Source organism: Brachyistius frenatus, unplaced genomic scaffold, assembly GCF_029030835.1.
Source record: "Brachyistius frenatus isolate BFR_SWC_R1_liver_20210118 unplaced genomic scaffold, ASM2903083v1 Contig_9, whole genome shotgun sequence".
Lineage (NCBI taxonomy): Eukaryota > Metazoa > Chordata > Actinopteri > Embiotocidae > Brachyistius > Brachyistius frenatus.
Window position 1 is genome coordinate 937,359 of NW_027210608.1, and position 25,542 is coordinate 962,900.

Here is a 25,542-nt window from a genome sequence, read left to right on the forward strand (position 1 = left end):
TGAGCAGACAAAGGACTCATTTGGTAAAGGAGAAGATATGGAAATGTATAATGGCGACACAGGCGATATGTACTCCTCTGTCATCCTCTCTGCTCGGCAGTCGACACACGACTGTGCAACCGCAAGGAGGAAAATGAGATGAGCCCTCAACTGTTTCTTTAAACAACCTTTTCAGAGGCACCCTAAAAACATCAATGTAGTGTGACCGAAATGCTGTAGTCTCAGGGAGAAGTAAAACGAAAAGATGTGTCGTTTCCGCCACGGGGGACTCCAGAAGGTAGTTAACAAATCATATTGAACCCTGGATGGACCCGGTATTGCCGCCAACACAGCTCAGACCAGATGTGATGGTTGAAAGATCTTTGTAGCACTCCAGGGAATTAGATTTCAGACTGATGAAGAAAAGCTCGGAGAAAAAAAGAGTTATGATTGAAATCAGGTCATTTCATTTGTGAAACTTTAACCAAACATTACAATGCACAGAACAACGGGAAATAAAACAGAGGATCGATGTCTAAATGTGTTGACTGAAGCAGATTCAATGAAAACAGACGTGCTGTTTACTTTTAGACATGCAAAAAATAAATCTCACATTCTTTTACTCCACTGGATTCTTCAAAACATGAAACCTACATGCTAACCCATCAATACTACAAGTCCAGTCTGTTTCTCTTGGGTGATTCTACCTGAAAGCTGGAAAGATGACACGACAGTCTTGTGTAAAGTTGAGTAAACCAAAAAAATGAATTGCATCACTTCAACAAGAAATCCCTCCTGGAATGCTCTCAAGATTACAGATTGATTTTTAACAGCGTATGGTATCTGTTGTTACCACAGTGGGGATTGAGCTGTGCTGAGGAGGTATGTTTACTGTGACACAGCTAACCAGAAAATGCACATACAACAATAAAAGCATAGAAAATTTGGCCCACCATAACCTTTAGTCAAATATTCTTCTTAATTAAAGTGTTTCTATGTTTTTGTTACCTTAAAATGAGCCATCATCTCTACATAAGTCCTCCTCCACAGAGCCCCATGTTGCACTGCCATGTTTCTACAGTTGCCCAGAACGGACAGACCAAACACCGGATCAAGAGATGGCCTTTTCAGTTTTTGGCAAGTTCCCGGGCCAACATAGATCATCTTAACCACTAGGAAGGGGAGGGTGATGGAAAAGGTAAATGGACTGCACTTATATCGTGCCATTTTACCTCAGCGGTTTACAAACTGCTTTACAATTTTTGCCTCTCGGACACCTATTCACACACAAACTCACACACCAATAGCCACAGAGCTGCCATGCAACGTGTTCGTCTGCAATTGGGAGCAATGTGAATTCAGTGTCTTGCCCATGTCTGACATGAGGAGCTTACAATACCAGTTGTAAGGCAACGGGTATTCAATTGGTCATTGTATTAAGCTGGTGGACTGCAGGGGTTAAAATGGACTGTCAAGCTGAGGAAGGAGGTCTTTCAAGCTTGGTTGGCCCAGGGATTTTCTAAAGCAGCAGACAGGTAAGGTCAGAAGAGATGCGGCATCGGTGGTCACTGAAGCAATAACTCAGGTGCAGAGGGAGTTTGGGGAGGCATTGGAGAAGATGGCCTCAGGGAAGCTCTGTCAAACTGTCAATGACTCAGCGATGGAACCAGGACTAGGTTCAGATAGTGTTACGCAGTAGAAGGAAACTGCTGACCTTAACTGGGGATATTGTCAAGCAAAGAAAAGAAGTGAAGAACCTGAACCTTCCCAACAAGTTCTTTATGGAGGAACCAAAGTTCAAAAACCTCATCACATAGCTGACAGAGGGCTCTGGGGTACTTAAGAAGGTCCTTAGTGCATGAGAAGGCACTAGGTGTAGGCATTGTTGGCCTGTCTTGGCTGACATAGAATAGTCTTCAATGCCGTGTCGAGGTCAGGGACAGTGCCCGTTGACTGGCAGTCCAAGGAGGTGGGTCCTAATTTTATAAAAAGAGGAACAAGAAGGCATGCTGCAATTATCACGGCCTCACACTGCTCAATCGACTGCCGAACCTCAGATCCAGGAGGAACAATGCAGAAGGTGTCCAGGTCATGGACAGTGGACCGGCTCTTTATCCATTCAGGTTTAGATGAGGGGCCAAGGGAGTTCCAGTCATCCAGTTTAATAGGGTCTAAAGATGAAGGATAGAGGCCTCAAAATTGCTCATCTGCTTTTTTCAGATGATTTCATTCTGTTGGCTTCACACATCAATATCCTCCAGAAGTAGCTGGACCATGTCCATGGGGAGAGGAACGTCGGGACTATCTTATTTTAGCCTGTTGCAATTATCACCCAGCTCCAGGATAAGCTGCAGAAAATGGATAGAAGGATCTTTTTGTACTGTTGAAACAAACAAGAAATAATGTGTTGATGAGTGAACTGTAGAGGTGATGGTACAGAAGGTGGAATTTGTTTCCTATGGACACAGTCACGCAAACTGTTTCCTCCTGCTTCTATTCTTTACACGAGACAAAGCTAACAGGCCCACAGCTCGAGCAGGAATTTTACTGTAAGCTACCTGCCAGTGCCAAACAACAAATTGACAAAGTTAGCAATTAGCGAGTGAATCATGTAGAAACCAAACCGAGCTAAAAGTTAACCACATTGAAATGAATAGAATGGACAAAAAAAATGGACTCCAAATTAATTCTAAAGGTGCTCTGTATTTGTTGGATGCAAAAATAAACCACTTTTTGCGAGGATTGCCAAAATAACTTCAACATTGATGGTCTTGTGGTTTTTTTTTTCTACTGCCACAATATTGACCAACAAATCTGTTAATGCAGAAACAAACGTATAAATTATCGTATTTAAGGCTTTAATATGCAGAGGCTTTGAACTTACATGACTTTCTAAGGTCTGGGTTGCAGTGCAGTGTGTTTCAGCTGTCAAATGCTCTTCCTTTAATATTAAATCATTCTTGGAAATCCACTATGCCGAGTGTCAAAGATGTGTTTGCCTGAGGGGAATCCAGCTCACGAGGCCAAAACACTGAATACCTAAATACCGCACAGCAGAGTGGGATGGCAGGATCCGAGACTTCAGAGTTGCCACTAAGCTGAGGTTTAGGGGTGAAATAGAAAAAGAGGATCAGTGGAGGCATCCTGATACTCACAGCACTGCACTGATCATTAATTAAATCCTTTGAATACCACTGAGTTTAGCCTCCAAGTTTCTCCACTGAATTGATGTGGAAATTAGAGGAATGTATTCATAAATTAAGCAGAATAAATTTAAAACATTCAATGAAGAATTTAAAGTTAACTTCAGGTCCCTTGTAGGAGTGTTTAAAAAACAGAGGAAGTTTGCGCTATCATTGAAGTATGTGGTTTTGGCAAGAATTGGCCCGTAGAGACAGCAGGGTGGCTAGAGCATAATTTCACACACTGAAGTCAGACTAAGAGCTTTAAATATGAAAATGAAAACAAAATAAACTCTCTCGCCTAACAAACTTGGGGGTCCAAGTCTGTTAAAAAAAAAAAAAAAGGTTCATTCTAAGATGATAAAGCTGCTGTTTTATTGTTATTATTACCATCACAGTGATACAAAATTTCTATAAAGAGTCATCTTTTAGTCTATGTTGTTTCAATAGGGTAGTGTCTCAAGGTTTTCCAAATAAGGAGTCAATTAGGGGCTTGAAAAATAAATGCATTCTCAGTGAAATTTAAATCAACAAAGAGCGACTGGTTAGCAGGATAAATGCTGGAATGTGAGTGGGTGTGACTGTTACTGTGGAGGAAAGAAGAAATAAGCATTAAATGAAAAATAAAGTGAGACAAATGGGGGACAGAGATGCAGGTGAATGTATCTCTCATAGGGGAGGGACAGAGTCAGAGAGCTGCGTTGGTTATTTGTTTTGTCTCAGTCTAATAATGCTGTCTGTTTCGACCGTGTGAATGAGCGCAAAAACCTCAGGCGCTTCTCCGTGACAGGAAGAACAAACACGTTTGTTTACCTGTGTGCGCACCAACAAGCACACGATGACTAATGAAAGAGGCACATTAATAAATAGAGATGGCACACATCTGTCAGGGAAACCAAACAAATTGGAATAAATAACTCCGCGAGAGTAGAAACACACTTTTGGATGGAGAGAAAAACATTTGTTTTTATATGACACACTGTATTTTGCTGCTACAATAAAGGGCCAGAAGGTGTTTTGTATTATTTAGGACAGCAGATATATAAGCTTCTCTGAATTATCTACAAGATAAAATCAACTTTATAAAATGATGAATGAAAAACTTGCAGTTTATGATACTGAAATCTGGCCTCTCAACAATAAAAAACAGCATGAAACCATAATCCACACAGACAAGACGATGGTAAGAAAGAAATAAAGGCCATGTGGAAGAGGGGCATGCTGTTAAGAAGTGCTACGGTCCGTCTCAGGCAGCAGGCCGGGCTGGCAGGAGTTTGCAGCAGGCGTGTCTGCTGCGCGCTGTCCCTCAGAGATACGGCTGCGCTAAATTTGACAAAGTGAAAAGCCATTTGCTGCCGCGAGTTCCAGCAGAATAGAAATGAATTTCAGCTCCGCTTCATTTGACTTTTTTCCCCCAAATTAAAAGCACTGAGTTGTGACACAAGATGAGAAGCACATCTGAGATCTTTCTCTTTTTTTCTCTCTCTTTCATTCCCTCCTTGTTTTCAGGCTTTTGTCCTTTTTTTTTTTTTTTTTACTTTGTTCCTTCATTCCATATTTCAATAATTTTCCAATGTTTTCTGTTTCATCATTCAAACCTAATTTCTTCCCTCATTGTCTTTCTATCTTTTTTCGTTCTATTCCTCAACCTTTTTCTTATTCTTCCTTTCTGCTTTCCATCCTTGTTTTTTTTCATCCATTTTTCTTTCTTCCTGTCCTTCGATCCCAGTTCTTCTCCCCTTCCTTCCATCTGTCCTTTTCACCGACCTTTCCTTTTTTTTCTCCTTATCTGTCCTTCTTGTTTGTCCAAATTCCTTCCTGCCTTCCATCCTCCTGTCCTTTCACCCAACCTTCAGCCCATCCTTTCCTACTTCCAAGTTTATATATTTTTGCCTTATCTTTTTTCATTTTGTTTATTTACGTATTTCTTGTTGTTGCCTTCTATCCTTCCTGCATTTTCTGATTTCCTTCAATCTTGTTCTTCCCTCTGCATTTCTTGTGTTCTTCCCACACTTGTACATCCTTCTTGCATTCCATCTCTCTACTCTCTCATCTCAAATTCTGTCCATCCTTCTTTCCTCCCACCTTTAATCTTGCTACCTTTTCTTTTTCCTTTTGTTTCTTCCTTATTTTCCTTCTGCCCTTCTTCTGTCCTTCCTGCCTTCCCTCCTTTTTTCTTATTCTGCCCATCCTTCCTTCCTCCCACTTTGAATTTTGATGCCTTTTCTTTTGTTTGTTCCTTCTTCTCCTTCTGCCCTTGCTGCCTCCCCTCATTTCTTGTTGTTCTTGCTTCCTTCTATCTTTCTCAGTTGCATCATTCATTCTTTCTTCCTTTGCTCTTTGTCCTTCTGTGTTTCCTTCCTTCCATCCAACCTGCCTCATCTGTCCTCTTTGATTTTGACCTTTTTTAATTCGATCTTTCTGTCCTCCTCTGCGTCCTTCTATCACTCCTCTCTGATGTCCTTCTTTGCCTCTCTTCCCTGCTTTGTTTCTTCTTCTACCTTTGTGTCGTCTGGCACCTCACTGCTTCATTCCTCAGTCTTACCATCACTCAGGTGTCTTACACTGTCTACAAACCTACAGCATTTCAATCAAAAAGCTGGTGCCAGTAATATAACATACATTCAAGCACATTCTGATACTGGCTGCAAATGACGTGAACCAGCAGCAGATTTATGAGCACAATTGTAGCTCTGAAAATCAAGAAGCTGTTAAAGCATCACCACCTCTGATTAATGTTGTGTATCCAACGGAGATGTCAGGAATTTTTTTTTAATTTCTTCCCATATTTTTTACAACTGACAGAAAATCTTTGACCACTTGGTTCTTATTATGTATTTATGGAGTCTACAAGGTCAGCAATTTGTCAAAGTACAAGAAAACGTTAATTTCCTGCTGTGTGTTTCACTCACACACACACACACACACACACACACACACACACACACACACACACACACACACACACACACACACACACACACACACACACACACACACACACACACACACACACACACACACACACACACACACACACACACACAGAATTTTAGAACTATGGTGCCAAATGTTGTTTTTTCCCTCCAGACAAATCTCTTTGTCTGCCAATAACACACACTCATTTATCAACTGTTTGACAGACACCATTTTGAATACTATTTTCTCTTACTTATCAACAATCAGTGATTTTACTAAAACTTAAAAGTGAAAAACAAAAAAAACAAATGTAAAATGAGACTTGGCGAGAATATTTCAAGGTCAGATACCTCCCAGTGCGCCGGCTGGAGAAATGCAGCACGAGGGAGGCAGCCTCCAGCGAGCATCACATCACAAAGGAATAAAACATTCAAAGACTTTCAAAAAGTTAAAAAGCAAGCAGGGGAATTTATCCACCACCACTCCCCTCCTTCTACCCCCCCCCCCCAAAAAAAAAAAAAAAAAAAAAGAATAACTATTTGAATGAAATATAATCCCTTCTCTTCATGCCCCTGCACAGAGGAATGACTGTGGGCTCTGTATCGTCCTCGGGAAGTCGGTCTCTGTGCAGCTCAGAGATTCATATTTTGATGAGGGTATTTCAAAGTGTCAGGGGTTTTAGCAGAAATACGTTGGGGAAGAGGGGGGGAAGAAAACATGAAAGAAATGCTAAGTCATTTTCAATCCGGCCTGCGGGAGAGGGAAAATGTCTCCTGTGTATGTTTTTCAAGTCAGATCTTCTCAAAAGGTCAACTGGTGGTAATAACGACAAAAACCATGACGGGAATCTGTCACAGTTTTAAGGTGAACACAACAGATGGAAGAGGAGGTGATGAAGCAGGAGTTTGATTTAGGGAAATACTTTCAGTCTGAAAATGTGGTGGAAAAAAAAAGAAGCGTCAGACGTGGAGATGAGAAGGGAGGGAGGGAGGGAGACAGATGGAAGACGGAGGGTGGAATCACCTCCACAGAGGAGAAGCAAGTGAAGAATTGGATCGCATGCTGCTGGCCGGTGTAATTGCAAAGGCGCCCTGACTGAGAGAGTAATACATTGTTCCTCAGTCTCAGCTCAGAAATATTATCCTCTGCCGGAGGAATCCTTATGAGTGAAGAAAAAATAATCAATTGATATTAAAGGCAAGCCACTGTGTGAGCTACAGGAGCCTCGGCTTGTCAGAGCAGCCCAGTTTGATATCATGCCTGGAGAGCCGGGGAGGCTGGGACAGATAAGTGGCCTGATTACTACTGTGTGTGTGTGTGTGTGTGTGTGTGTGTGTGTGTGTGTGTGTGTGTGTGTGTGTGTGTGTGTGTGTGTGTGTGTGTGTGTGTGTGTGTGTGTGTGTGTGTGTGTGCTGGGGAGGATAATGATATGAGTGCCGCAGTGGAAAATAAATATACATGCAGGCACATATGAAAATCGAATACCCGATGGTGACAGGTTTCACAGTTGTGCAGGTGATGTTTTTTTTTAAATTTTTGTGTGTGTTTGTGTCAATGTAAATCTGGATAATGCCTTATATTCCATCCCCTTTACAAGTCATTTCAAAATACAACAGCAAGACGCTCTCCGGCTCTCTAATCTGCCAGCGTTGCTCTGAATGAATCCTGATGCACACACGCAGCCTGACGATGACCCTGGTCGCTGTGCCAGGCCGCGCTCACCCGTCCACACACAAAAAGATGCACAACAGCGTGCACACGTAATTACAAACTTTAGGGAACAGATGGGCTTTATGGTTTCTAATGTGCTCATTCTCTCTCACACACACACACACACACACACACACACACACACACACACACACACACACACACACACACACACACACACACACACACACACACACACACACACACACACACACACACACACACACACACACACACACACACACACACACACACACACACACACACAGAAAATCTCTGAAACGCTCGACAAATAAACAAACTACACTGCTGTGCTTGTTGCCAAATGAGCAGCTCTGAACCAGTCCCATCGTTTCCCTTTGGACACGTGTGCGAGCCAAGGTGAAATCAGATGTGTTTGTAATGGCTAAAAACCTCAGAGTGCGCAGCTGTTATTACACCGGGGACATGGCAGCCACTTACCATCCGCAAGCTGAAGTGCCAAGGCCACTACAGGAACAGCAGTCAGTCTGTGGTCTGTATGTGGTACAGATTAAATAAACTTTCATTACCTCCAGTCATTCTGTTAATACTCTGTGATACTGCTACAAACTCGGTGAGCTTTGATGAAGAATTGATGCTGCGTTTTCTGACTGATGACATCAGTAGATGCTTTTGAAGATAACCCTTCAGTGAAAGTTGATGATTTATCCAATTCATTTCTCCAACACCAAAGGATCATGTGACAGGGTATGAAAGTATACTGAGCTCATGGTGTTTGACACTTCATCAGCTGCCATGTTTCTGATCAACCCAGTATCACGGCAAAATGTAGAATTGACACGCCGGTCCACTACACCAAAACGTGAAATAGTCACTTTTGTTGCCTGTGGGATCTTAGTCACATGATCCGAGACACTTGACATTTTCATGCGTGTAAATTTCACACTTTCAAAACGTGTGACTTTCACGCCTAGACAGCCCAAAGCGTGGCTATTTCACATTTTGCTGTAGTGGACCAGTGTGTCTATTACAAGCTTAAAATGTTTTTTTTTTGTTTGAACAGGGATATACAATGTACCTTTGCAGTTCAGTTTTGCAGAGGGAACAGAAGATATGTGGTTACCCTCTTTTTCTCTCTTTTTCTCCCTACTTCCTTAGAAAAAAGAAAAATTAAAGTGAGGATGGTGGACTGTGTCCACCGCAGTGCTCTCCACGGTGCTGTTCCTGTTGCCGAGTAGCAGCTATAAGGATTTATCCTGGGCTGCCCCCTCTGCTCACAGCAATGGAAATTTCTGGCCAATAAATGACTACGTTTCATCTGTGACTTCTCCTGCTTCCTAACATATACTTACATACCCCCACTGTTGTTGATTCCTGATTGCTGAATCCTGCATGTGTCAGACTTATACTTATCTTCTGGGTTTTTTCATAATCTTACATTGACACACTCCCAAGTTTTAATTAGATAGACTTGTTGGCTGAAGTATTACTATTTGCCAGGATCATTTCCTGAGTGCATTTTCAGTCTCCTGCCTGCATTCAAACAGGTGAGCTGTTCTGGCTAAAACGCACTTGTTGGGTAAAGATACCCAACAGGAGAGAGGAGCTACAGTTCAGATGCTTCCCTCACTCACTTGCTGGATATTAGCAGACTGCCTGGAATGGTGGTCCTTTGTTGGAAGCAGCGACCACAGAGCTATCATAATATAAATAAATATTCAACGGACAACTGAATATCAGGATGAGTTGTTGAATATGCAATAAAAAACAGCACCCTAATGCTAGGTTCAAACTACTTTTAGACAATATAGTTGCCTAATAAAAAGGTAAGATTTCCTATTAAGAGAGTCATATATCCTTGAGAGACATGACAGACTACACACTGGTCTCCAACCAATCACAGTCTGTTGTCTTTCAGCATCTACATGATGTCATTGGGAAGGGGATGCCAGGGACCAAGTACTGGCATCATGAGGGTTTCTTACTGACTCTCCTGTGCCTAAAAAAAACCCAAAAAGCTGGTGGGACACGCGGATCCACTGGGTGGTACACAAGAGCCACGCTGTAAGGCCCAACAACTGCACTGCAACTGGGCACAGGTCCAAAACACTGCCATTTCATTTAATTGTATTAGAGACAGCAGTTCGTACAGATACACATCAAATTACAATGATGTATTTCATGTAAAGACAATTGTTGGTGTCTGCTGTGGGGAAGAAGTACTTGGTAGATTTAGTTTGCTGCATAGTGGTAGATGGCCTGACAAACTGGGGAACCTCTTTTACTTTGTTGTGCCACGATCGGCAATATGTCACAACATTTTGTTCTGGAGGTTGTGTAACAACACAATGTGAGGGAAGGTAAAACAAACATTCTGACCAGCTAGTTTTTCAGTTGAGGTGTCCAAGATGTGGCATCGGTTGTTATCTACCATGATGCACCACAAGCAATAAAACCGTAAACGTTCATGCCGTACGGCCTTCATCTTTTAGTTCAGGCTATTATCATACTGATATCTGAACTTGACAACAGAAAAAGCAAAGATGAAAATATTTATTAAAATTTGTATTCAGTCAAGGTGTCCCATTTAAAGGCTTTAAAATGCCAGCTGGTTTCAATCTGACAAGACACACTGATTACACTAGGTACTAGAGACAACACATGTAAACTTTATACAATAAAATGGTGAAAAATACGTTATCACACATCAAGAAATTACAAATAATGGTTACATACAGTATAAGGAGGTAGGTCAGACCTCTTTCTGGACACCTTTCCCTTCCATTAAATACCTTCTATTTATGAGGCACAATAAATTATAGGTATCTTTCTATTGGCAGGTTATACATTTTTTAACAGCAACCACCTTAGGTTTCCATGGATACACACATAAGATACAAAATAAATACTCAAAGCTGCCAGAATAAGTCATGATCTTCTCTTTTTCGTGCACAAAGCACATCATTTGCATTTTTAGTATGCCAAATTCTTAAATACCAAAGGACCAGGCTTTAAAGCACGATGTGTTTTATCTCTCAAGAAATGGTGTCAATCTTTTGTTTGCTGCAATAATCTTTGGGGTTAAAGCGGAACCAGAGAGTGCAGGTGTGAGTGCTGTGAGAAGTCCCCCTATCGTGAAACCTAGGCTTGTACACTGTCAGCAGTACCCGCCAACAGGCAGGTAATGGAAGCCAAGACGCTGCTGCTCAGCACACCTGGCTCTGAGCATTCAGCTACTGCTTTGAATCCAGCAGCAGGAGGCGATGATGTACCTGAATGTGCGAGGGACGTGTCAGCCTTTTGTTCAAGTGAGGGTTCGGATGAATCGAGCACAGCAGGTTCAAACATTTGATCTCTGCTCAAACTCCCGGAGGTTCTGCATCCTGGAAGCTTGCTTTTCCTTTTGTCTCACTGAGATACATCAACATGAAACAGGAAGGTACCGAACACCAGAGCTGACCAATAGCACTGAGAGTGAAGCAAAGAAACAAGAGGAGCCAAACCAATCAGACTTTGATAATGGGGTCCGTGGCACAGAGAACAGCGTGTAACCCCGAAAAAGAAGCAGAGGTGTGTCTGAGACGGACAGAAACACACACAAGATGTGAGAATACACAACAGCAGTACGGGCATGTATTGGAGGACAAGCATGGTTGGTGTGTCAGGTGTTAATGCATGCAAAGTGTGTGAGTGTGGAGGAGTGATGTCCATTTCCCTGCAGGTTAAGGTCAGTAGCCATCTCTCTAGGGCTTTTACTGTCACAGACCACTGGGCTGGACATGTCCTGCCCGACACCAGGCCATTTGGCAAACAGCAGGGTTTAGCACACTCTCAATCTGTGTGTGTCTGTGTGTGTGTGTGTGCATGTCTGTGTGTGTGAGCGAGGCACACAAAAGCGAAAGGAAAATGAGAAAATGCGTGCATGTTGGCGCGGATATGTGTGACTCAGTTTGCTTGTATGAAATGGAGGATGAGCATGTAAGTCTGAGTATAGTGTGGTTATGTGTGTGTGTGTGTGTGTGTGTGTGTGTGTGTGTGTGTGTACACCCTCGGGACAGAAGCATCCTAACATCCATCTGTTTCATGCTGCTCAAGGTGTCACTTTGCACTTCAGAAAGGGACAGTCTGCAGATTATCCAACGCTGTCCTACCACTGACCTTTAATCTGTGTTCTACTGTTTCAATCCAGAGTCATACACTTATTCCTCGTATCTTAACAAGTGAAATAAAATATGCGGCTAGTCTTTTTTCGATGGAAGCCACATCAATTCAATTAAATTCAGAGATGATCAGTCAGTCAGGAAGTCCGACAGAGGAACAATATAGAGAATCCGGTTCATTTTCACAATAAAACACCCTTTGCAAACTCCCGATTATATATTACATCACTAAATCAATGTCTGCCCCTTGGACTTTCAAGAAGGACAATAAATGTCCTGTCCTCCTGCTACAGGCTGTATGTGAAATAGTTATGAAATAATTGTGATGATGAATGTTGTTTTAACCAGAAAAACACAGCAAACTGTACTAACTTTATCTGTAAGCTACAGCACAATGTAAAAAACAACAACAATAAACACAAAATGAACAAAATAAAAAAAACATTTAAGAATGTAGTCTAGTATCTCATGCTAGAAGTACAAAAATCAAAAAAAAAAAAAAAAAAGACCAAATAAGGAAGTCATGCAAATCGGGAATCGCACACACCATCATGGACCAGTGCCCTGTGGAATCACATGATTACAGCCTAAATACTCCTCATGCCTGCTTGTATACAAACCTTTCAATAAAGCACAATAACGCGAGGTCAGACCTTTCAGTGCTGAACAAGAATCCAGTCTGCAGTTAGTTAGTTAGTAGTGAGTGAGTGAGTTACACCATTGGGCTGCTGAATACCACAACTTCCTGTATCTGTTTAAAATTAAAAGTGCACCTCTCTGCTTCATGTATATACTTTTAAAGGAGGATGGTAGAAATACTAAGAGGGTACATGTTTCCAGAGGTTAATTACTGTATCTTTTCAGATGAATTTATTCAAGTCACACAATTAGTTTTTGAAGGGAAAATCTCCACCTTTGAAAAGTTGGTTTGCACAAAGCACAAATAAGCTTTTTAAGGGCCTGATGGAAGGCTGCAGTGGGAACAGAAAAATCTATTACATGTAATTGCGTATATCACTCTTGTACTGTGATTATGACAAACAGAAGATTACTGTGATGGTTTGTGTTCAACAAACTTTTGATCTCTTTGTTTCTTTCTTGCCATCAGTCGTAGTGTTGTGTATTATTTTTATTATAATATATGTTATTATATCACTCCATCTCACTTTTAGTTCCTATGAATATGTTTACTGCACCAATACATTAACCATTAACTACAAAATGCTTTCCACTCGCTTCTATTTCCATATTCTGACACATACTGGCTTCCACAAACGAAGTTGCCTCCTCAAGAAATTGAAGCCTTCATCATTCTGACAAAGTGAAACAACAATTACTTTGCAAACAGAGAATCAAACGACAACCTGAGGTTTCGAACAGAATTCGCAACTTCCACTTTGGCTCTCAATTTACCAAACACAAACTCCTGAAACATTTTACTCTTTTTACAGCCAAATAAACTCCAGAGAAGTCTGCTTCTCCATAATTTGTTTTTGTAGGGGAGTATTTCTGCTAGCTGGTGTTATGAGAGTACCTGCTTATAGTTTTATAATGTGGATGTAAAGGAGGGATGTTGGGACTCCACCAACTGGAGTAACTATTGAGCTGAAAGCTGCTAAAAGTTGTACATAGCTACACAGCAGTGTTGATTCACAGTTGTGTCGACAGTACAAGCCCACAGGAACAAACTGGATGCTGTGTTTATGTTGAGTTCATGGAGCTTTATGTTTGTGCCCTGAATGTTGTTGAGTTGTATTCTTCAAACAGGTTTGTTATCCAGCATGTATGAGATTAAAACGTTTCCAACTAACATTCATGTTAAATATACAGAAAGAAATCAGGTCACCTCCCACTCGCTTCCTCCCTCCATGCATCTTCCAGTCTCGCTCCCTCTCTTCTCTCACTGACCCTCATCCCCTCCTCATTCTCCGCTCTTCTCACTCCTACAATCGCGCCTCTAGGGAGGTATGTTTTTTTCCCGTTCTATCCAATCGAGGGCCTCTCTTGACCAACATCTTATCTCTGATTGATGACTGACGGCTTCCACAGTGTGGGCCACAATGCAATTTTTCCATTAACCTTGTTCTCACATAGGGCCAGATGTGTGTGTGAGTGTGTGTCTGTAGCCTTGTTTTTATATATTCGTCCAAAAACCAGAAGCATTGTGCGTCCGACTACGTCATGGGTACTGAGCATGTGTGTGTTCGTTTTGCAAAGCTATTAAAACAAAAAAAGAAAAAGAAAATCACATGTACATAAGTATTCACAGCCTTTGCCATGACACTCAAAATTGAGCTCAGGTGCATCCTGATCATCCTTGAGATGTTTCTACAACTTGATTGGAGTCCACCTGTGGGAAATTCAATTGATTGGATGTGATTTGGAAAGACACACACCATCTATATAAGGTCCCACAGTGGACAGTGCATGTCAGAGCACAAACCAAGACATGAAGTCCAAGGAATTGTCTGTAGACCTCCGAGACAGGATTGTATCGCGGCTCAAATCTGGGGAAGGATACAGAAACATGTCTGCAGCATTGAAGGTCCCAATGAGCACAGTGGCCTCCATCATCTGTAAATGGAAGAAGTTTGAACCACCAGGACTCTTCCTAGAGTCGGCCGCCCGGCCAAACTGAGTGATCGGGGGAGGTGACCAAGAACCAGATGGTCACTCTGACAGAGCTCCAGCGTTGCTCTGTGAAGAGAGGAGAACCTTCCAGAAGGACAACCATCTCTGCAGCACTCCACCAAGCAGACCTGTATGGTAGAGTGGCCAGACGGAAGACACTCCTCAGTAAAAGGCACATGACAGCCCACCTGGAGTTTACCAAAAGGCACCTGAAGGACTGTCAGACCACGATAAACTAAATTCTCTGGTCTGATGAAACAAAGATTGAACTCTTTGGCCTGAATGCCAAGCGTCATGTTTGGAGGAAACCAGGCACCGCTCATCACCTGGCCAATACCATCTCTACAGTGAAGCATGGTGGTGGCAGCATCATGCTCTGGGGATGTTTTTCAGCGTCAGGAACTGGGAGACTAGTCAGTATGGAGGGAAAGATGAATGCAGCAATGTACAGAGACATCCTTGATGAAAACCTTCTCCAGAGATCTCTGGACCTCAGACTGGGGCGAAGGTTCATCTTCCAACAGGACAACAACCCGAAGCACACAGCCAAGATAACAAAGGAGTGTCTTCGGGACAACTCTGCCTGGGCCTCTCAAAGACATTCACAGAGTCCAGACTTGACCCCGATTGACCATCTCTGGGGAGATCTGAAAATGGCTGAGCACCGACGCTCCCCATCCAACCTGATGGAGCCGGAGAGGTCCTGCAAAGAAGAACGGGAGAAACTGCCCAAAAATAGGTGCCAAGCTTGTAGCATCATACTCAAAAAAGACTTGAGGCTATAATTGCTGCCAAAGCTGCTTCAACAAAGTATTGAGCAAAGGCTGTGAATATTTATGTAGACGTTGTAGTTTTGTTCTTTATTTTTAATAGATTTGCAAAAATGTTAAACAAACTTTTTTCACTTTGTTATTTTGAGGTATTGTGTAGAATGTTGAGGACATTTTTTTTATTTAATCCATTTTGGAATAAGGCTGTAACAAAACAATGTTGAAAAAGTGAAGCGCTGTGAATACTTTCCGGGTGCACTGTATACTGTATATACTGTATATATGTATGTTGCTTTGGTTTAAATGTCCACATGCTATTCATGCATGTGCTTCAGACATGTCTGTGGTCTATGTGGGTTGTTGAATTCACAAAAACTAGAACAAAATGCAAAGAGACAGATGGCGCAAAAGATAAAGAGCGAGCGAGAAAAGATCGACTTAGGGAATGTGACACTGCGAGCATGCCTGAAGAGCCAAGCACATTAAGGGCACAACATTAAAAGTAAGTGTGTGAGATAAGCGACATAAGCAGCTAATTCACTTTCACAGCCATTCATGACTTCTCAGATCCCCCAGTTGCTACCCCCGCTGTGTATTATTGCATGTTTGTCAGTGGGATGTCACGCCGTACTCCCCAGGGTGCATTTGATCTGACTCACCCTCACAGCCCTGGAAGCGCCTTGTCTCCTATGCAAAAAAAACAAAACACATTCGACCGCTGCACTTTGGTAGCAGCTAAATATCAAGTAAAGCTACACTTATCCACAGGGTCAAGCTTAAAAAATAATCCATTAGTGCGCAGAGATGCCAGCAGCGCCGCAATAATGCATTTTTGCTGATTTTTCACTATTTTGCCACGTCTCACATGCATATTTAACAGGTTTGGATTCATTACAGTCATGAAAGGTTCCTGTATGTCAACAGCACATTAAAGTTGCATAAATGCTCCATTCAGCAGCAAAATCACAACTCCCTAGCCTCAAAATGCTGGTTGTTTGAAGCAAAACCCACATTCACTTCCATCCAAGATGCACACATGATACACATTTAATGCTTTGTGTCTTACCTGCATATAACATGGCAATATGTGCAGTATAATAATTTTTATATTTAGACTTGCCCCATAAAATTGCTAATGTGTTGTGAACATTATTAGTACTCAGGCTTGTAAGCCATGTAAACTCTTCCACATCAGAGTCTTCTGCAGAGCATTGCAGGGTTTTTGGAGTCATGGCAGGGTTTATGTGAGGATGGGATCAAAGTGATATGACGATAACGCTCTTCAATTGCAAAATACGAATATAATCATACATACGAGTATGAGAATAAAGGTGGTGATTTGTATTCAAGGGGAAGACATTAAGATTACATATATAAATATCTCTTTCTGCACCATATTCTAAATGCTAATTGCTATAACACACTGTTGATTAAAATAGGTTTGAAATTTAATCTGCCAAAATGGAATATTGTTGATGTTTTGATGAAAATTATGCATTAAATGATGCATTTAAACAGGTATTTATAGAATATATGAGGGAGTGCAACATCAGTAGCTCCTGCAACACATTTCATTTACAAACCTTGACTGAATGTCAGAGCTGATGTCAAATAACCCTGAGGTAACCTTATATAACTTTATATGTGGAACCAAAACAGTACAACATGGCAGCTATTCATGGTTGCAGCATCTCATTCTCCCCAGTGGAATGCATTGATTCAGTCGCCTTAAGTGGTAGCGTAACATTTGGAGGGAATAGATGTATAAATAATACATATCCATGCAAACACATAAGCAAACCTCCATACAACTGCACCTCCAGATACAGAAACACACACATACACAAACCTTTAATATAGATTGAGGGATTGCTGTGCAAAGATTGAGTTATGTATGTATAACAAATACATTCTTTTTTTTGGATACACAAAATGGGAAGAAAACTATACACACACACACACACACACACACACACACACACACACACACACACACACACACACACACACACACACACACACACACACACACACACACACACACACACACACACACACACACACACACACACACACACACACACACACACACAGAGAGAAAGAGAGGGGAGTGTACAAATACGGACCTAACTGCATGTGAAAGCTCAGCACGCCCATGTGCCTTTTCTGCCTGCAGACCAAACACTGCACGCCGGTGATGCAGAAGCAACTCGACAGCTGCTATAAACACGCAAAAAGACACAGACACACACAAACACACACACTCACACACACATACAGCTCACACAATATTTCTTGCTCAAAACACAGAACAATAACCTTCAAAATACCTCCTCTGAATTCACCCCTTTTCTTTTCCTCTGCTCACTCAAATTTTTTTCTCTTCACATCTCAGGCCTTTTTGCCGACACAACATGAAAGCTATGTCTGGCTGAGACAGAAAAGCTGTGAGTGAGAGAGATTCTGAAGAAACGAAAAATCCAGATAAAGAGCAGGAAGAATAAAAACAAGTCTGAGCAGGTAAAAAGCAATGGGAGACAAAAAAAGAACAGAGGTGAAAGAGGCGGCGGAGGATCGAGGCGAGTAGAGGATGGAGCCAACAACTTGTGTGACCGTTTGACCCCGCGAGGCGCTCAGCTTAGCACCAGCCGGATGAATAAACAAACACATCTAATTTCTGTGGCTGAGGGCAAGGATACAGGTACGTCCTGAAGTCAAAAGTCGGCAGATTTTCTGCATTCATGTCTTCCAGGAAAAGAAAATAGTCTTCAAATCAGCTTTCAGGTTTTACTGCTTGAAAACTGTCTGCTGGAAGATTTCTCAGATTTACTGACATTCTAAAGACAGAAGAAGCAAAACACCTGCAACACCTCAAGGCTATTTAAATTAAATACACATCACACGTACAAATGAAATGCTTTTCGTGTGTGGTTGCTATCAGGTTTCATATCAGCTTAAAAGATGATAATATGTACCTGTGCTCTCACCAAGTGTTGAGAAGGTGTAAACAAAAAATATAATAACGCCAAAGAGATGTATTATAAAAAGTGGATACCTGACTCAAACATGGCACCCACTAAATCTGTGCTGCCCACAGCATATCATCATTCGGGGTTTTTTCATTGGTCCTGCACAAATATTCCCCATGGGCCATAAACTATACACTAGGAACACATCACATTAGTAGAAATACATTTTCTGGTACAGGGAAAGTTTTACATCTAGGAGGGACAATCAAATGTGTAAGGAGCAGTGGGGAACTACAGCGGGTAAATACGTATTGAACACGTCACCATTTTTCTCAGTAAATATATTTCCAAAGGTGCTATTGACATGAAATTTTCACCAGATGTTGGTAACAACCCAAGTAATCCATACATACAAAGAAACCAAAACAAATACATTCAGAAATTAAGTTATGTGTAATAATGTGAAATGACACAGGGAAAAAGTATTGAACACATGAAGAAAGCGAGGTGCAAAAAGACATCGAAAGCCACGACAACAGCTGAAATCTATCAGTAAATAGAAAGCAATCCGGCCCCTTGTCAGTGCAAATTAATATTGGCCGGTTCAGTCCCAACTGATGGCCTATAAAAATGTGTCTCATGACCAAGGTGTCACACAAGAAACATCTCATGATGGGCAAAAGCAAAGAGCTCTCAAGACCTTCGCAACCCTATTGTTGCAAAACATGCTGATGGCATTTGTTACAGATGCATTTCTAAACTTCTGAATGTTCCAGTGAGCACTGTTAGGGCCGTAATCTGGAAGTGGAAAGAACATCATTTCACCATAAACTGGCCACGACCAGGTGCTCCTCGCAAGATTTCTGACAGAGGAGTGAAAAGAATTATCAGAAGAGTTGTCCAAGAACCAAGGACCACTCGTGGAGAGCTTCAGAAAGACCTGGAAGTAGCAGGTACAATTGTTTCAAAGAAAACAATAAGTAATGCACTCAACCGCCACGGCCTGTATGCACGCTCACCACGCAAGACTCCATTGCTGAAGAAAAAGCATGTTGAAGCTCGTTTAAAGTTTGCTGCACAACATTTGGACAAGCCTGTGAAATACTGGGAGAATATAGTCTGGTCAGATGAGAGCAAACTTGAACTCTTTGGATGCCATAATACATACCATGTTTGGAGGACAAATGGTACTGCACATCACCCTAAAAACACAATACCAACAGTGAAGTTTGGAGGTGGGAACATCATGGTGTCGGGCTGCTTTTCAGCATACGGTACTGGCAAACTTCACATAATTGAAGGAAGGATGAATGGAAAAATGTACCGAGACGTTCTTGATAAAAATCTGCTGCCATCTAGCAGGATGATGAAGATGAAACAAGGGTGGACATTTCAGCAAGACAATGATCCCGAACACACAGCCAAGGAAACTCTCAATTGATTTCAGAGAAACAAAATAAAGCTGCTAGAATGGCCCAGCCAATCACCTGACTTGAATCCAATTGGAAATCTATGGAAATAACTGACAATCAGAGTTCATAGAAGAGGCCCACAGAACCTTCAAGACTTGAAGACTGTTTGTGCGGAAGAATGAGCCAAAAATCACACCTGAGCAATGCAAACGACTAGTTTCTCCATACAGGAGGCGTCTTGAAGCTGTCATTACCAACAAAGGCTTTTGTACAAATTATTAGATAAATATCAGTAAACGTGTTCAATACTTTTTCCCTGTGTCATTTCACATTATTACACATAACTTAATTTCTGAACTTATTTGTTTTTGGTTTCTTTGTATGTATGGATTACTTGGGTTGTTACCAACATCTGGTGAAAATGTCATGTCAATAGCACCTTTGGAAATATATTTACTGAGAAAAATGGTGACGTGTTCAATACTTATTTTACCCGCTGTATAACCCTTTGTAAGCAAGTACTCCAAATTATGTCGCTTGATCAAAAACAGCAGCTGAGTTTCACACATTTTTGTGAGCAGTGGTACGTGTCCATTTGCAATTTCACCACGGAGTTGACCAGAGAGTGCACATACATTTTTGTTTCAAACTTGGGAAATTGGCAACAAAGACCCTTGAAATGCTTAAATAAATTGAAGGCAATGAAGCACTGACCCAGGCAAAGTGTTTTTTAGGGGCAGTCACTGGAGTTCAAGAGGGGCAGAAAGTCACTGTCCAAGAACAAATTCCGAACTCGAGGCTTCATAACGGCCGTCTACAAACTAATGGGTGACGTCACTGTTGGTTGCAGCTTGGTTTTGCACCATGAATTCATCCCCGATGGTCAGACTGTCAACATTCTGAGGTGTCTGAGAGAGAATATTTGTTGCAAATGAAGTCAATGTGGCGGAATGACATTTGGCTCCTATAACATGAGTCCTGCTAACCGTGCGTTGAAAACAGGCAAGTTTTCTCGCCCTCAACAACACAATCGTAGCTCTCCCCCACCCCTACTAATTGGATTTGGCTCCTTCTGAAACTCAGGTGCTGATTTTGATCAAGCAGTGGAACTTGGAACACTTATTCATGACGGTTATAGCTTCCCTTTGCTCTGTGGACTCTGCAAGCTGTCTAAAGCTTTTTGATTGCCCCATTTATCAATCCTTTGTGGATTTAAAATTCACAATACAAACAGTCAAAACTGACTTTATTTGCAGTTCAAGATGTCCTACCAACAGTTTGAGTGAAAGCACCTATCAATCTCTCAATACATCAATGCGGTAGCCCCGCTTTGAGCTCATTTTTCTTTCTTGCGAATCTGGGAAATTAAACTGAACAAAAGTTTCCTGTTTGCATTGTAGCAACAACAATCACCAGATTACTGAGCCGGGTGTTATGAGAAATGTACTCTGTATGATTTATTTCGGATGTTCATCTGTGAATACCATCAGAGGACCGGCCATGTCTGGACAGCGAAAGTTGTGGTCATTAAGCAATCTTTCCCCTCCGCTTATTAGTGCCTTGGCACGCCCAATTAGACTTCACAGATGGCATGAGCATTTTAAGTTGAGGTAAAAAGCTATCACCTCCTCAATAACCTCATTAACAAGTTTACAGACCCCAAATTTAAACTATTTTCGTAAATTAAGTTAAAGAAAAAACCATTCACACATTTATTTGGACGACACATGCCTGAAAACATTAAACTAAATGTGACAGGCTTTTGTTGGTGGGCTGTACGCTGACTGGTGCCCGTTAACATCGGAAACGAGGTTCACAACAAACTGTCACGCTGCCTCCAAATTCAGTGTCAACACAGTGTTACTGTGATAAAACTTTAGACAAGCTGAACAAAACATGCAGCCTACCTGAGGGGAGTCGTGCTTCGCTCACACAGCACACTAGTTTAGTGGCTGAATTCATAAAAGTAATGCTGCCAAGGCAATGGAGCTGCATCTATTCATCCTGTTTTCCTACTGTGAAAAACAACACCACATTCAAGTAAGCTGAGGCTGATATTCTGTTAACAAGAAAGAAGTACCTAAAACAATATATTTTCTGTTCTCTGTTGATCCCAGTTAAAAATCAATGTTAGTCCATAAACATGCACAGATCATACAGATTTTGATACATTTTTAATTAACTATTTCAGTCCTTCAGCAACCCAAATGATTTGAGTAATGACTCCCCACGGGGGGTATTTGAACACCGAGAGCCACTTCTGCAGCTGCAGTGTTTGTGGAAAGACTTTCGGGCTCACAAATTTAATTAAATAGAAAATAACAGAATTATATATACATATTCAGTCAGCAACAACACCTAAATGCCACATGCTACAACTGCAGTCTGCGTGGAAGGCTTGCGAGTTGATGGCAGAATAAATCTTTGCTAACTTTCGAAGATGGCGCTGGAACAAAACCTTTGAAAAATTGGAAAAAAAAATAGCTATAAGGAAGGAATTAAAAGCTAAATAAAGTTCTGAATAAATGGCCGAAATAGGTGATTCAAGGGGTGCAGGACAAAATGAAAACTAAAGACAGTCAGGGTATTCTGGAGCGAACGTGGTGCCCAGTGTTAGAAAGCTCTGTTTCAGTCACAGGTCACTGTTCCTCCAACAGGGCAATGACCCAAAACACAGCAACAATCACCCCATGGCTAAAAACAAAACACGGGACTATTCTGAAATGGCCTTCAATGAGTCCTGATCTGAATCCTATCAAACATTAATGGAATGAGTTGAAACAAAGTCTGGAGAAGGCAGCATTCAAATCTGAGACAGCTGCAGCAATGTTCTCTGGAAGAGTGGACCAAACTATCTGCAGAGAGCTATAGAAGTCTCACTGAGAGCTACACAAGCCATTTGTTTGCAGTAATTACCTCTGAAGGTTGGGCAACAAAATAGTAGGTGAAAGGTCCCATCAGGTTTGTCATGACCATTTTCATTTGTTATATCCAAAATATTCTGCTACACCAAAAATCTAAATCAAAGTCTGATTCTTATTATCTTATTGTTATGTTTTGTCAGTTTTGATATATATTAGCAGCTGGTGCAACAGACTGAGTGAAGTGAAAATGGGAGTGATAGCTTCCTTGTATGAGTTTGGAAATCTAAAACCACTTCTTTTTAATATTATTCAAAACAGTTTGACAGGATGAGAAAAGTCTTTACAGAGAAATGTCAGAACCTTTAAGTGGATATTTTTTAACTCCTGTCGGTTATACAGTGGGCCTCTTCTTGGACTAAAAAATACCAGTATGCCCTAGAGAGTTCAATATTGACATTTAAACCTCTTACAGACACATGTTCCCATCTCTTATTCTGTCTCTCCAAGACTCTTTCCATCTTTGTTCTTCCTAATGATCTTTCTCCCTGAAACAGATTTGATTCAGTCTATTGTTCATCATATCTCTGAGGACATATCCTCCGTTGTATGCCTTGTTCTGGCATCGTCTCTTCTATCAGCTCAACTACAAAAACAAAAATTCAACATACAGGAGCCGAATGGGACTTATCAGTCCACACTGTACAGCACAGAGAATGCACATCATTGTGTACGTATCTCCAGCCTTCATCTGTGTGATTGTCAGAGCTGCCGGCCATCTCAGATATTGATTAAACCTCAGACATCATCGTCATTCAGAGAGACAGTTCGTAGAAGAAATGGACTGGGTTTAATCCTCGTCTCCAAGTCGTCTGGCCGTCGACAGATAAAATTAGATGGCTTCTGTGGTTTAGGTGATGATGGATGAGTTGTAATTAAAACTTCAGCACACATAAATAACACAACAAAGTGGTAAGCAGGACTGAGTGGTAGAAATGTTTTTAAACTGCATACAGGAATTGCCAGAGGTGGAGTTAGTCAGCAGAAAATGCAGAAGTAAAGTTGGTGTACAGTTGCATTAAGGGATTACTGCATAGTATCAAAGCCTATACGGGCAGCTGCTGTAGCTACATGATGGGTTACAACATAGCTGATGCCTCCTCAAATATAGAAGTACATATCAGGGACAAGGGCCAGAAAATCTGTACAACTGGGATGAGTCTCGGCTCTCCTACAAGATTCAGATGATTTCTGAGATTGTTGACAATGAAGAAAACACTTTCAGTAACACATATGTAATAACAGTCGTGCTCGACTCAGTTGTGACACAAAGTGAAATAGAAGTTACCTTGATATAACTCCAGGGAAAGTACATATACAACCCCCGTTCAATTATGTCAAAAAGTGAATAAAAGACTGTTGTGAGACTGACTTTATCAGCTGATATGGAAACTTATTTTACTGATTTTAATGCAGAAAAATATGTTTGAAGTAATTTTGAAATTAATAGAAATATTTGTTGTTTCTCAAAAAATGCAGGTATCTACTTAGTTATTACTACGCTCCCAATGAAGTAAACTGTTTTAATGCAATGACGTCATTTTCGAAAATAAAATGTATAATGAAATTGTAAAATAACCTGCCTCCATTACATATTTTTGTCACTAGGTTTTGATGAGCACATTTCGGTCGATATATTGGTATCACAATTTATTTTTTCAGTATCGGCCCTAATAATCCAATATTGTTCAGGCTCTTGTCAAAAGAGTTACAGTAAGGGCTAATATTGAAGCCCAAAGCAGCCTGATCATGTAAGTTACATCCATCTTTGCCAGGTTGATGGTTATCAAAACTGACTCTAGTCATCTATAGCCATTAAATCGTATAAATCGATAATTCAATATGTTACCATTTAAGCTGGTACCGAGCATTTTTATACAACCTCCACCTACTTATTACTGGTTTAAACGTGTGCCTCTCTGATGCAGCTGTTCGTTGTTCTAATTTAACCTACCAGGATTAACTCTACAGAGATTTAGTATGCCGATATAAAGCCTGATGAGAACAATATGACAGCGTAACTTCAAACCTGTTTGATGCTTGAGTGAACGTAGACTTTCAAACAATTCATGCTATGATGAGGAAAGAGCTCTTTTAAAATAACTAGCGGAGAACTAGGTCATCACATCATCGCTGGAAAGACAGTCTTTATAAAATTGTGAATTATGGAGTGAGAGTAAATAATGAGTAAAATGTTTTTTAATGACTGACAATAGTAATTCTATCTGTAGGTTCAAACTTGTGATTTTTCATTACAGTTTGAAGATACATTATTCACTCTTCTAAATATAATCATTGGATAGACTACAGATATCACAAAGACAGATGTTCTTTTTTTTTCATGCCACTGCCCACTCCCTGCCTTGATAGCAAAATGCACTTAGTGCTACTTGATGAAACAATAACCAGCAGATTATTCCTTTACAGAGTGTAAATTGTTACTACTTGACAGGCCAAAACCACTTAAATGCCCTGATTTCAGGCGTATTTAAAAGGGTGAGTATCTGTTTACGAGGAGCACTTGAATCTAATGTTACATTGTGAATGAATGTCTACAGTTTGTATGAGTATTGAAGGTAACGGGTTGGGAAAATGTCATTTAGAATTCAGATGAGAGCGAGAGAAGAGAGTAACAACAGTCAGTTGTAGTTACATTAAAGCTTACCTGATTGGAGTACCTCATGCTGACATTGCGCTGGTCCTGCCGCGGCACGTAGCGGTGGACGGGATCAATATCTTTGGGGCTGATCAGCTCATCCACTGCGCGCGCACACACACACACACACACACACACACACACACACACACACACACACACACACACACACACACACACACACACACACACACACACACACACACACACACACACACACACACACACACACACACAAAGGTTAATATGAA

General features: G+C 41.1%; 1 protein-coding gene across 4 annotated transcripts in view; it reads right to left on the bottom strand.

Annotated features, from left to right (window-relative positions):
* The window catches only part of phkb (phosphorylase kinase, beta), a 118,678-nt gene that overhangs the window by 37,664 nt on the left and 55,472 nt on the right, over window positions 1-25,542 (bottom strand). For all 4 annotated transcript variants that reach the window (XM_069690278.1, XM_069690279.1, XM_069690280.1 and 1 more), the window contains one exon: window positions 25,301-25,395. In XM_069690278.1, the coding sequence (XP_069546379.1) occupies window positions 25,301-25,395 (95 nt within the window). The remainder of the gene's footprint in view (window positions 1-25,300; window positions 25,396-25,542) is intronic.